Source organism: Pieris rapae, chromosome 5 (assembly GCF_905147795.1).
Source record: "Pieris rapae chromosome 5, ilPieRapa1.1, whole genome shotgun sequence".
In the NCBI taxonomy this organism is placed as follows: Eukaryota; Metazoa; Arthropoda; class Insecta; order Lepidoptera; family Pieridae; genus Pieris; species Pieris rapae.
In genome coordinates, this window is record NC_059513.1 from 1,074,177 (window position 1) to 1,089,190 (window position 15,014).

Genomic DNA, 15,014 nt, shown 5'->3' on the forward strand with positions numbered 1-15,014 from the left:
ATGCACATCCCACATTAATTTTATAATGTCATATAATACAAACATTAACATAATGTCATAATAATAATAATAGTGGAATTCAATTTCGCTTTCAACGAAACAGGATTGTTTACTACCTTATCCCCTAGCCCTTCCCTACCCTCTACCCGTTTTGTTCTGTTAGTTATAGGCTCTTGTTCTGAACCATTAAACATAGTTGACACTTATCTTCAAACATATTATTATTATAATTTATTATATTATACATTACATATAAATATCAATTGTTTAGTAAATAAATAAACTCCTCCATTACCCGTTATGGTCACGTGATATAATAAATGAAATCTTTCGTTATATTTACATTCAGTATAAAACAATTACAAGCGACCCATGTCACCTGGAGATCTAAAGGAAGGCAGACGTCACGTACAAATTGTTATATTTTTATATAACTTTGACCCAGATTTAGTTTGACCTATTATGGGTAACTTTTTGGTTATTATAAATTGAACAATTTTTTACACGTTTAATTGGAAATTTATATTAAATAAAATAGAGATCTCTTTTACAATATCCTTTGAACTACATTTGCAAAGAATTTCCGTAATTTTGATAAAATAATCAATAATGTTTAAAGAACTTTATTTCTCTTAGAAAATTTTATTTTATTTACATGAGAAACTTAATATGTATATAGCGAGACACACTCTAACTCCACAAAACGTATAATCGAAAAAAAGTCTTGTTTTTTATTTTATATTGCCTCCTGTGTTGTGAAAGGGCCAACTATGGACGCTCTCAAGCTTAGAGGGCTCAAGAGTATGTTGCCGGCTTTTTTTAGAATTTTTACTGTTCTAAAATCCTTAGTGGATCCTAAGTGGAATTGGTTCAGAAATACTTCAGTGGTTATATATCATATATACATATATAACCACTATATATATATATATATATATAGTGGTATATATATTGGTTATACTAGCGGCACCAAAACAAATTACGTATTTGTAATAATTTTTAATTTGGAACAGCTATCAAACTCAGCCTGGTATAATCTTTCAAAATTTAATAAACGGAGCCGTATAAAAGCTTACATCAGAATTTTCTAAGTAAAAACGTCCTCGAAAATCGCAACTCATTCTATTTTCATTAAAATAGGTCTTACAAATCGTTTTCCGCTCGACGTTGAAGGGTTTTCACGAAAAGTCAACAGAGGTTGAGAGCCCTCTAGCGGCCTTAACCAGGGTCAAACACTCGCGCGTTTATCGTAAGCATTGCATAACTGCCTTTTCATACTATAATAAATGGCCCTTTAACACAGTGTTCATTTAAATTCAGAACTACATTTGCATTTGGAGAAGCATTTAAATTTAGAATTCACAAGACACGCTTTAAAAGGTACGACTTGTTAAACAAACGAAAATAAAGTTATAACTATTGCCATAAAATTAAAAAAAAAAACTAGCGAAACTCACTAAAATAATTATTAATTACGTGTTACGAAACAATGCATACTTAAATTGATAACATATAACATATACATGTATATCAAATATATGGATGATTCTATGTAGGACTCTAACTCACCTCCGTAAATTCCGGTACGATTAACAGCAATAACTGTTTCAAATTGACAGACAGAATGCTCAAAATCATTGTAAATTGACACAAATATGTGGTTTCAGTACTTCAAAGTGATATAACATATATTAGAAGAACAGTAAATTAACCATTTACCACATAATAATGTAAATGTGAGCTTCATTTGCAAGATAACTAAATTATATAATCAAACTTCGATATAAAATGCCGCAAGATAGGACATATTTCGTTTGAATTACCTACCTCCCATTAGGATTACAATTAAAGAGATTGAACACGATTTTCTCTTCTCGTAATTATAAGGATAATGTACTGTAATTATTTGTGTTTATGTAATTCGCAAATGTTAAGCTTAAAATCAATATCGAATGTTTATTGACGCAAAAATCGTTATCTCTTTGATCAACCAAATGATTGATATTTGTAAACTTTCTATACGCAATTCAAACCATATTCACCAGTAGGAATTCAGAATTATACAAAATATATTTCAATGAATATAAACAATAAACAGAATTGCATGATATCTCTTCTTATATTTAAATCGTATAAAATAACATATGTCTCTTTAACATAGCGTATACATAATTTGTCTGAAAGTGACAAATACTTGACGCTGTTATAGCACCTTTCTTATGAAAAAGGGAAATAGAAATGTTACATAATATATTAAAACTGATGAATTGTATAGTGGCTAGCCTGCGAAGGAACAGTGGATATTCTGTGCCTCGTACTAACACGAATTTATCTACTTAATTTGCCAATGTTTCATGTTTTAGCTAACTACAATACAAATTATGAAGACACATTTTCCATATAAGAAGCGGGAAGACTTTGACTATATTTAGTGATCTTTTTATAATTAACAGTAATTAATTTACTTAATTTAACTTATGTTTTCCGTTTTTTATATAATCGGACAATCAAGCTTACGCAATACCCACAAAGGGCAGTTTTGCCCATGGCCATTTTTAGTGGATGCGTTGACAACCTTTGACGGAGGAGTACACTCTAACTTATACATGTACTTGCATATTTTGTTTTCGTAATCTATTTTGGCTTTGTATATTGTCTAATAGTTTTTTTTTTAATATGGATATGTGTAGTAAGATTACTTATAACTAATTAAGCTCTTCATAGATCTGACATTTTTAATATTATGGTGCGTTTGTGAACAAATGCGGATTACTTACGAATCAAAACACTTCGTCAGCGTCAAGACCCAATATGTATTTAGAATGACAGCGCTGCACACGAACGTGTCATTCTTAAGGAGTGACGCAGCATACGGATGCTTAAACACTTGCGTGACAGCCGCGCCTATACGCTCCTCGCTGTCATCAATGTCGTCTAAAACAATGGAAAATCATGCTTTAAAAAGATATCACTCCCTTTTTTTATACGGCAAACGAGCAGACTCATGTCAAGTGATACCGTCTAAATAGCTCGCGAGTGCGTTTCCGGTCTTAACTAAAAGGTCGGTAACGCACTCACGATCCCTCTGGCATTGAGAGTGGCCATTGGCCGCGGTATCAGTTAACATCAGGTGAGCCTCCTGCTCGTTTGCCCTATTCTGTTAAAAAAATATTTTTTAGTTTTGGAGTTTGGACTACTAAAGGAAGGAAGGGGCTACATACATTATCACTGCCCGTATGACAGTGTAAGATAAAAATACGAATCCACTTTATACAGTGGATTTAATCAGTGGTTATTCTGGTAGGTTCTTCCGTTTAGAGTGGAGGAACCGTATACATGTCATCTTTTCATTGATCCACTTTGACCAGGCACCATCGTGCGTCTGCGTTTGGCTACATTGGTTGATCAATCAGTTGACAGATCAGTTTATCATTTAATAAGGATATACAAATCAGTGGTACAACTTTACACCTACCCGTTGTGTTCGTGAAGAAATCAGTTGCGTTGAAAGAGCTGTCTTTGTCATCTGAAAACAAAATTGTTATTTATCACTAAACATGCTTCCGTCATATTGCACGTTATTTATGAGTTGCCCCTTCGAAAAAGGTAGTTTTGTGTGAAGAATAATGGGCAAGAAACTCCACATATACTCCTTTAAATTTGAATTTACTACATCAGGCAATTGAAAAAAAAACAGTTGACAGGATGGAAGCACACTAGAGTAAGCGATGTAGTAACACGCCTTCCCCGGTGAAGGTTGTTGTTTACCAACCTACCTATATATATATCAAGCCTATCGTTTCTGTATATAGTCTATTAGTAAGACTGATTCTTTGGTTACCATCTATATAAGATCGTATAATTTAATTTAATACTGCTATTTTAATTACATATTGACAAAAAAATTATATAGAAAGGGTCACCCTTCCTTTAAGATAGTTATTTTTATTTTTCGTAACCATGGTAACAGCGTCTGTATGTGTTTTAAGCCTCAACAAATTTTTAAATGGCTAACAAAATTATACAATTCATTTTTGAAAATTTTATATCGACGAATTCTTACAATAAATATTACCTGAATCTAAATCATTGCTTTCGCCGTTTCCGTTAACTGTATATAAAGAAACGCACAAACACAATACACATACAACGTTCATTGTAATGCTGTTGTGAGTGAAATATTTGCTGATTTCTAATCACTTCCTCACCATAGACCTAATTATAATTTCAGTTCGTACTTTCGAAATTTGTTTATTAGGTTTAAAGACATTTATTTTATCATTTATTAGACATTAGGCACATGAGAACACTTATATGCTAACGTTACAATTTGAAAATAAAAAGAAACTTGTTAGAACTTGGATGAACTTTCATTTCCGTATATTGGGATCACTCAATAGATGGTCTTTTAATCTTAATTTATATATTGCTAGGCTGCCTGCACTTTTTATATTTTGTGGGAGTCTATTATTCCGCAGTACTCCCCAACGCTCAATGTTTTTTTGCCGTAATTGGTTCTATACTTAGGTAGAATTAAATTATGAGGGCGTCATGAACTGGGCTTTTGAATTTGATTTATTTTAGTGTATTGTAGTTTATTTAAATATTTGGAGCGGTATAAAACACGGTACATCGAGGGGATTTCAATCTATTTCTGTAATTTGCTTACGATAATATCTTTTTTATGGTTAAGAAAAAGGGGACAAACGGGCAGGAGTTAATTTTTTTTATTATCATAACACTTAGGTACAGAAACAGAAAACAGATGGATTAGATACATATAGTTATTACACACTAAAATCTGTACACAGCATATTACACTCGCTTGTATTGTAACTTGTATCCCAGAATGGTCCGCTCGTAACAATGTGCAAATATTATAATTCTGCGTGTTTTGAAATTGATTTTTTCACAATAGTATTTATAAATTTAAAAAGATAATTTACGGTGAAAACTTGCAACCTAAATTACTTTTTTTGATTAATTTAAATATATATTAACTAAAGTTAATACGATATTATTAGACGGTTAGGCGGAACGAAGAACGAAGAACGGATCAGCTGGTATTTTATATAAATAATACCTAGTTTTATTTCATACGTTACGTTTGTGAAGATAATAGAAAAATACATAAAAAATTCAATGACAAAGCTTTTTCTTTCCCTCGCACAATACTGTAATAAAAAATGCAATACTCCATGGACCTGACTTGTGATGTTATTACTTTATTGTTTACGTCATTGTTAACATATTATGGGTTATTTGGTATAGAATGTATTCCCATTTGCAGGGGTGACTATTTGTCATAATATTAATTGCATTATGGAAAAGAGAAAAAAAATTTAAAGTGTCATGTTTTTTAGTTTTCTTCAGAGTAAATAAATAACGCTACATTAAAAAAATATTTAAAAAGTATATCAATATATAAATCTCATTAGGATTTCTTATTTAAAAAAACTATTAGACACTGCTTATTTATCGATAAAAAAACTATTAATTACAAATTTAGAAATGCCAGACGAAAAACGATTTTTAAACACATAACCGTTCTTCTCCGACTATGTATAACTAGGAACTTATTTCAATGAAACTGAAAAATAATTATCACAACTTATCCTTTGTAAGAAGTTCAAATACGAATTTCCACCAGGTGCAGATGGAAATTCGTACTTTACTTCAGTACGTTCTTTAAAATTTCCATAAAATTGATTTAAACCATTACCCGATGCCACTAAATCAAAAAATACAAATTTCTAGTCACATTTAGAACCAGTATTAGTTTACTAGTAATTACTATTAATTATTAACAAATATCCCTGTATATTTTGCATTTTGTATACATCTCTAGCGTTACCTTCAATCTGCACAAGTATGATGATGTCATATCCTGAATCGCGGTTAAGTATTTCGGACTAACTATATATAGCAGGTATATATATATATATATATATATGTATATGTATATATATATATACATATATATATATACCTGCCAGCCTCTCGACTTCAGCCAGAGGGCCCGGGCGAGCTACGCGAGGTGATCTGTCAATCATCACCCTTACATCATCCTTCCTCCACATAACTGACCCTTGATGTATATATAGAATATATATATTTGACTTTGTTATTGACCTATATATTCTATGTACTAAACACATTTGATATAAGGATTTGTCGATTAGTAATATAGTACTTATTTATTTATGCGTTTATCACGTCAAATATGTATGACAATCTAGGTAATAAATATTCGAAAAAATTTAATTAATATCTAAAAGATCTAAAATTCACAATATTGGTGTGTTTGACAAATTCAAAAAGGCATCAAAGATGTTAGTGTGAACATAGTAGACTAAAATTGAGACGCCTAATGGCGACGTGTATCTCGCGTATATATATCCATATTAATATTAAGTTTGTCATGTAAATAAAATATTTTTTTGTAATGAGAAATAATGTTCTTTAAACACAAAATATAAAATAAAAATACCAAAAATTTGACTATAGGTTATTAAAAATGTAATGTATACTCTATTAGAATTATTAACTCTGAAACATGTTATGTTTTACGTGTTTGAAATGTTTTGTCAACATTGTATGTACAATATGTAATCGTTTCTAGCGTCGCGTGACTAACTTCACTACTTTATTGACAGCACATTAACGGTACAAACTTAAAGTTACCAAACATTGTGCCCCCGATCTGACACTATGAAATACAAAACCTTTTGTTCATTATGACATTATTAGTATGAAAAATTGATCGCACCGAAACAAAACGAAATAAACAACTAATAATAATTGTGTGTGTGGGATTAAAAAGAAACTACGAAGGTTTCTTATCCCCTTTATTCATAAAAATATAATAGATCTCTTTAGTTGAAACGGTAGAATTTCAACTAAAGAGATCTTTCTCTTTCTATCACAGCGTGAATATCATTAGACGGAAAGAAAATACAACTGTTCGCGCTAAATTGGTGTCAGTCAAAGAATGATGACAATTGTCGATTTGACTTTGTCACACGAACCGGAGGTAGAGGATGTTCCGGCACTGAATATAAACCACATAGGTACTGCAAACCTTTTTTTTTCATCATTTTAAGCCCATAATCCAGTATTTGGAGTGAGACACAAGCTAATTTTAGTCTGATCGATGATTGCAATAGCCGAACCACCGTATAGTATATAATAGGGGAGGGAGCATCCCGGATATAGCTTCCTTATACAACAAAAAGCCTACACAACTACTTTATTATAAAAATAATAGACATACAAAACTGACTGCCATAATGTCATCTATTATGTCCATTAGGGGCCTATTTACCTTGTAAGGCGACATGATAAAGGGCTCTTGTCAAGATAACGGCTATTAGGGAAAGAGCTATTCAAGCAAACCTCTTATGTATTGAAAATGATTAAAGCTTTATTTGGCTAGAAAAAAATTAACATTCGGTTCGCAGCAATTTACAAAGAATATATATATATATTTTTATTAGAAAATGTGGAATAGGCTGACCGACTCCATACTCTTGGCTACCTCCCTTGGCTAACATCTTTTAAAACTCTTCTGCATAAACTATTCTTTAAAATAAAATAAATAAATCAGTGGTGCTACAACCTTTTTAGGTTTTGGCCTCAGATTTCTAAACCTGTTTCATTATCATTTTTTAATCTAATAGGCAAGTAGGTGATCAGTCTCCAGTGTCTGACACACGTCGTCGACTTTTTGGGTCTAAGACTATTCTATATAGATATTCTATTAAAAAACAAGGTCAAAGTCCTCTACTATTGGCAAGATGAAATGATAAATAGCTATTTTAATGAAAACCTTCCTTGCTTTTATTTGTCACAACAATTTACCCCTTTTATTAAATAAAGCATAAATCATTCCTGTTTAATTATCACCTAAATCTGCTTTGTAATTTACTTGGGATCCCAGCGTCCCTGATCAATTGATCACGTTAGACGCTCAACCAGTTATTACCACATGATTTTGCGGATTCACACTTATGTATTTTTTCTACTAATATTACAAAGAGGAAAGATTTGTATGTATTATGTTTACAAAAGAAAGAAAAGAAAAGTTGCCCTTCCTTGTTCTTGCCTACCAGACTCGTAATCGTGCATTTCATGTTCCTCACATCAACACTAACTATGCAAAAATCTCCGTTTTGTATCGCGCAGCCTGGACATACAATGACCACTATTTAAGCCTTGACTTGTTTAGGTTATCGCGGAATGTGGTTTAAAAGTGTTTTAAGAATATCCATAGCGCAAAATCACCTACATCATGAGCACACCCCACATACACACCATCACGTACATACCGACACTTTTACACCATCACACAAAACAACCAAATTAGGCTTAGTTAAATAAATTGAATCACAATTAGTTAAATGTGCTAAATATTTTTTGTTTGTTTGTTTCCTTTTGTAAATCTTTTTGTAGTCATTTTTTTTAATTTTTTAATTTTATTTATTTAAGTATTCCTACAGCTAATCACTAAACAATATTCAAACAATTACATTACACACAAAAGCTAAAACGGAAACACATTGAAACAGAAACATAAAGCACAGTTGTAAGATTGATTGATTGGTAGATTAAAATATATATTTAATATGAAGGAACAAACAAAGCCATTATTAGTAAAAGATACCAGAGTTTTTTAAATATTTTTTAAAGTATTTTTTAGTCACATTAAATATATCGATTTGCTGGTAATTTATGTTGTAATCTGTAGGTATGCGATCGATGCATATCATATCATCTTTGGCTATATTTTCAGTGTATTTGTTTGTAATGTCACCATTCGAGCAAATGTTAAATGCGCACATAGAAAAAAGTCCATTGGTGCACAGCCCGGGATCGAACCTACTATCTCAGGTATGAGAGTCGCACGCTGAAGCCACTAGGCCGACACTGCTCTCTGTAACAACAACCTTTAAGGTAGTGAAATAAAGAAAGAAATGGTTTACTCACTCTCTCTACTGGCTCTGCCCAAAATACTTTATTGACCTCCGAAATGAGAAACTTCCAGCTCCTGTTACCATGTACCTAGGCTAACCGACTGGTCTCCGACGATTTGACTTTCAGCTTCCTTGACTACCCAATGTTGGATCATGCCCCATCTGACGTGGTCGACGCTCCATGTACTCTCCTAGAATATTGGGCTACCAACTCCATATTTCGGATTTCAAACTCTCCATGATTCGTCCTACTAAGGACTTAAAGTTAAATTAGTTTGCAGTGAATAAAACACATCGGTTTTTGCTCCATGCGTCTAACAGGTCTTTATTCCTGATAGCGCTTTTCTTCAGTCTTCTAGGTCTTAGGTGTGCTGGTTTTCTTCTGGAATTTTCCTTCACCATGTGGATTAAACCAGAGGATGATATTGTACATAACCAGGGTTTGAACCATCAGAGTTGAGAGTCCTGCGGCTACCAGGCTTACATTACTCGAAAAGAGGTTTTAATAGTTCAAATTAAGCTCTTTGGGCAATAATCCGCGCCTTTATTGCTTTTTAATTACCAAAACGTTTCTTGAACGTGAATTTTAACTGCATAGAACATTACTCTTTGCAATTAGTACCAGCAAATTGCGTACTGAGAAAGGATTCGCGAACAAAGAACCGAGTTATGAAGACAAATGATTGGTGCTTTGTGTTGGAAATGATTTTAATTGCTTTTTAGATTGATTTTGCGGAGTTTTACAAAAATAACGTTAAATTTTACTAATCGAAATGTACTTGATTAAATATTCTTTTTAATAATATAAGATGAAGGCAAAATATAATTATTATCATGCTAGAATGGTGGATTCATATTTAGCCACCACATCAATCACACCAATTCAGCTTAGAGCCCTAGAGAAAATAGCGCACCAATTAAAAGGCCGGCAGCGCATTTGCGAGCCTTCTGGCAATGTGAGTGTCTATGGGCGGTTGTATAATAAGGATTAAGTGGTGTTAAGACACCAGGTAAGCCTCCTGCCCAGTTGCCTATTGATTAAAAAACTACTAATAGAAATATATATACTTTTTGTCTCATACAAAAAATTAATACATTTATGCGCTATTATTTTTGAGAGTTTTTCTAACTTTTGCTGCTAAGAGGAGGAGGGGGAGGGGGGATAAACTGCAGTATTTTGACATGAGTATATAGACCCCCTATGTAGACATATAAGGATATTAAAAGAGATAAGATTTTAATTTACATACACTATTTCAGATAAAATTATGATGTCGGTAGTATTTCAATTCATTTATACAGTTCCTTGAATTTATAAAAAAAAACATTAAAAATAAAAGACAAGCGATCTGCTCCAATCAACCCTAGTGAGAGATAAAAGAAGAAGATGGGCAAATGTATTTGTTAATCAATATTATTTTGTTTGGGGTATACCTATAGGAAAAATCTCAAACATTACGAACGATGCCACTAGCATCGAGTTGTAAAAAGTAATGATATAGAAAACGTGTACATGCGTACATGTCCATAAAATTTATATTAAGTACCACATCGAGTTACAAGCTCCGTAATAGGGGAATTTCAGTAAATTGTCACCAGAGTATCATATTCCAGGCCAATCTTGTGAGTACTTTCTTAAATTGGTATTTTTCGTCATATTTTCTTTTAAGAAGCTTCTGTAAGGAGAACAATTATTGCTAGGATATCGAATCAAATATAAATTTATTAATATTGTACACACTATACACATATAAACGTCAATATTTTAATGAAAATATTATTGATATTATTGGGGATTCCCAAATCAAGGGCTAAAAGAATTGACGTCCGTCGTTCCACAACTGAACATTTTGTAGCAACAACACCACTATGTGAAACCAGCTGTCCACTGAAGTATTTCCGAACCAATTCGACTTAGGGTTTCAAGAAAAGAACGTGCCAATTCTTAAAAGGCATTCTGAATAGGAAAAATATTTAATTCACCGGAAGAGAAGTGTTTTAACAGTATTTATATTTTATTAGTCACTAAGACGAAGATAAGACGCGGAAAAACCTCTTTCACTAGTTTTTGTAAACGCCTAAATCGTTCCTTCGTGAACATGACTCTTAAACTTTCGCAAACAATAAGGAATCACTCTCAGTCTATCACAGTTTCCATCGATGAAGCTAACAAGCACCCAATATATCGTGAAACTAAGCTGTATTGTATTGTTTGATAAATCGCCCGTTTTCCGCCTGTCTCGATAACGCTCGCTACACTAGATTTATTTATTATCCTATCTAAATGCTCCACGGTTCAGCAATGTTTTCAACGTGTGTTAAATATTTGCTTTTGTTGAGGTTATAATCGGATGCTAATTTAATAGATAAATTCCGTTATACAATATTAAAACAAGGACACACGAATGGAGTTTCTACTAAACGCTTAACTAAAAAAATATATATAGGTACATACCTTAGTTAATAGTTTTATTCTGTATTTCTTTTTATTTCGTAATCTAATCTAATAGACAAAGATAGTGTCGAAGATTAATCCTATTAGTATTAGACTATTCCAAATGTATTAATAAAAAGGTTAGGCTGTTGAATGCCTAATTTAGCTAGTTGGCTGCGACATATACATTAAAACAGGTCAATATTAAGACTAATGTCATATAGGTTACCATAACTACGTTAATATTACAAACATATACCGGTTCCTATAAGTCACTGGCATTAATCAAAATCAAAAATATCTACTCTTTGAAATTTTAATACAAATATCGAAATCCTTCAATTAATCTTTGTTCCAGAAGTTGGTGGTAGGCAGCCCCAACCAACGAAACTGGCGTGGCATTCTCATAGCCCTACTCGTCATAGTACTGGTGCTGGCCCTGATCGTGACTTCCGTGGTGCTTCTGACTCCACCTGATGAAGGACCTAGGGTGAAGGGCAGAAGGTTAAAGATACAAGACCTGGTAACGGACGAGCTAGTGCCTGTTCGATGGAATGGTACCTGGATTTCCGGTGAGTTTTTTTTTATATATAATAAAATAAAATAAAAATAAAAAAACCTTTTAATTCTTACAGCAGAACAAGAAGTTACATTAATATAGTTTACTTACATGCTAGTGTTAGTTTTGTTAGTAATTAAATTTGTATCCTAAATTTAGTTGTGTTAGTTTTTCCTAATTTTAAACTATTATTCTTCTGTAAGAACTCCTCTATAGATGAAGGCCTCCTCCAAAGATAGTCCTCTTTCGATTGGGCTACTTGGATCCAGTTGGGACCTTTTTTTATATCACTACATAGTATAAAGAAAGTCGCTTTCTCTGTCCCTATGTCCCTTTGTATGCTTAAATCTTTGAAACTACGCAACGGATTTTGATGCGGTTTTTTTAATAGATAGAGTGATTCAAGAGGTTTATATGTATAATAAAATCCATTAAATAGTGGAGAAGTACTGTTATTTTTGAGGTTTTTAATGTGATGTCGTAAATAATTACATTTTTTCCGCTTACATTGCAAACGCAGGCTGAACCCTACGAGTTTTATCAAAATAATGTACTAAGTATTGTACACATTGAAAAGGTCTACAGAAAAGTCCCCGATGGTATATGTCTATCTCTTATGGATAACCCACATTTTTATATACAACGTTCACAGATTTTCTGTAGTGTATTTAGTATCAGTATTGCATCCGTGCGAAGACGGGGCGGGTCACTAGTATAGTATATTTTAAAAACCTTATATTGTTATATGCAAGGAAAACTGATAGTATTTATATGTACGTATAATATTTGATGGTGGTTCTCTCGGGGTGTCACTAACAAAAGATAAAGGGTCCTTTTAAGTTTCAATCTCATTTTTTTAAAGATGGCTGCTGTATGTTTTATTACGTCACGATCATACTGAAGGCAGGTGGAATTTCGGGGTACAGATTCATTCGTGCGAAAATATGAAAACGAAATTTAAAAGATACGTACAGACATTACTTTTCACGTAAAAATGAAATGAACACGGTATAAAAGTGAGTGACATTGTCAAACGTATTTACTTTGCGACAAAGCACAAAACAGACAGCTGAAATTGTATGAGCGATTGTTTTATTCTATACGACGATTCTAGATGTCGTTTCATTCTATGCATTATTTCGTTTATTACATGCAATTCCAATTTCAAAATTCAATGTACTTGTAATCTGTTCTGTCCTTAAATGTCATAATTCAACTGTCATATTAGTGTCTACATGCGTAAAAAATGAAACGTTTTATTTAAAACAATAATTGCCTTTATTTATCGTAAAAATCCATTAATGTTAAACAACGACCAAAATTAACTTTTCGAACTTCAAATTCCATTAGCTCGGAAACAATACTTTGATCATTTGTAAAAACAAACAGAAGTACATTACGGAGTTCTGTGATTGATAAACAAGCGGGTTTGCTTCGATCAGTACGATTCCCGCGTTTTATTGTACTTTAAACTTTAAAATTCTTTAGTATAGATTAAAAAATCCAGTAAACTGGCTAAATATATATGTTTTTGGTCATCTCAAATACAAAATGTTTCAATTACTCAATTTATCATATTCAAAAATGTAAGTATTTTTAACATGTTAGGAAAATAATCAGAAATTTCAAGAAAAAATTAATGAATTAAAGTGATTACGTAAATGTCTTAAGTAATTTTAAATCAGAATCATCTCTGAGTGTAAGAATTACACTAATAACCTGCGGGCACAGGGATTTGATTACACGAGAAGTTGTTCTGATAAAAGATTTTATAAATAATATTTAAATACGCGAAATTTAAATGTACGTAATATTTACATCGCCTGTTTAATATTTAAAAAAAGGTATATGATATGTGATGATGGTTAGGCTTTATTATATGTCTATTAATTGCGTCGAATTAAATTAATTCATATTCAGTTTAAAAAATTCAATAAATAGCTGTTACAATCCCATCGTTATAATTTTTATTAATTAATTAATTGCGGCACTCACAAAGTTAGAGGAAAACTGAGCATATCAAATGTCACTGGTCAATGTCCATATTTGACATATTTAATAATCATTGCAAGAAATTTACTAAAGGCCTGTTCCTCACGACTGTACCTTTTATGATTACGAAATAATTATAGTGTAGGCAAGAGGCTGAAGAGCCTTCTGAAGACAGAGTTTTGGTATTTTCCATAACGTCAATTCTCAACCAATTAGATCACCACAAGACTTTCAACTATCATTCACAACCTGTCCAGTAGTTTTAGAGTATATGCGTTACAAATAAAACACGAACAAATTTATTTATTACTATTTTTATTGATTTTATTATTTTCCGTTTGTTTGACTGGAAATGCCTGCCATATACACATATTTTTCTTTTTGTACCCCAATGTATGAGTGTACCGTTGGCAAGTTTTTAAATATAAAGTATCATTTAATAAAAATCTCACCGTGAAATTTGATTGACTTTCTGACGTACAACTCCGGTGAAGTCGCGTCTCAAAGAAAGAGTGGGAAACGTCAACTTGACCCACATAGACCTGACCCTTGTTACTTCAAGGCATTGCAAAGATGCAATATGTTCAAAATAAACATTTGCTATATTTTTAATATTGTTATAATACCTTTTGTTTCTATAAGTTATTTATATAAATCAGAATTACGATAGTTATTCTAGTTTGGTTTTTATTTTCTCAATTAGGATACAAATTATTTTTTAATTATGTAAGTAAATTGTGATTTTCTCGCTGAACGAAGAAGTATTGCGAATACAGCGAGGAAATGCCAGCATTAAAAATAAACTGACACCGGCCCGAAACTTTTTAATTTGTTTTTGAAGTGAAACTTCTTTATTGTTTTCTGTTTATCCATTTTATTTATTATTATTACTATGCAGATTGTGATTGTAAATACAATTTAAAGCGATTTCCATATCTGTTTCATAATTTCTCAATATAATAGGCGAGTCATGATCAGTGTGCTGTGAATTATACGCCGTCGGCTTTTTTCGTCTAAGGCTAGCCGGTTTCTTCATGATATTTTCCTTCACCGTTCA

General features: G+C 32.1%; 1 protein-coding gene across 2 annotated transcripts in view; it reads left to right on the plus strand.

The window, feature by feature from the left end:
• The window catches only part of LOC110996809 (dipeptidyl aminopeptidase-like protein 6), a 115,800-nt gene that overhangs the window by 37,262 nt on the left and 63,524 nt on the right, over positions 1–15,014 (plus strand). Inside the window, exon 3 of one of the 2 annotated variants that reach the window (XM_022264659.2) lies at positions 11,765–11,978. In XM_022264659.2, coding sequence (XP_022120351.1) covers positions 11,765–11,978 — 214 coding nt within the window. The remainder of the gene's footprint in view (positions 1–11,764; positions 11,979–15,014) is intronic. The other variant, XM_045628301.1, reaches the window with a different exon arrangement.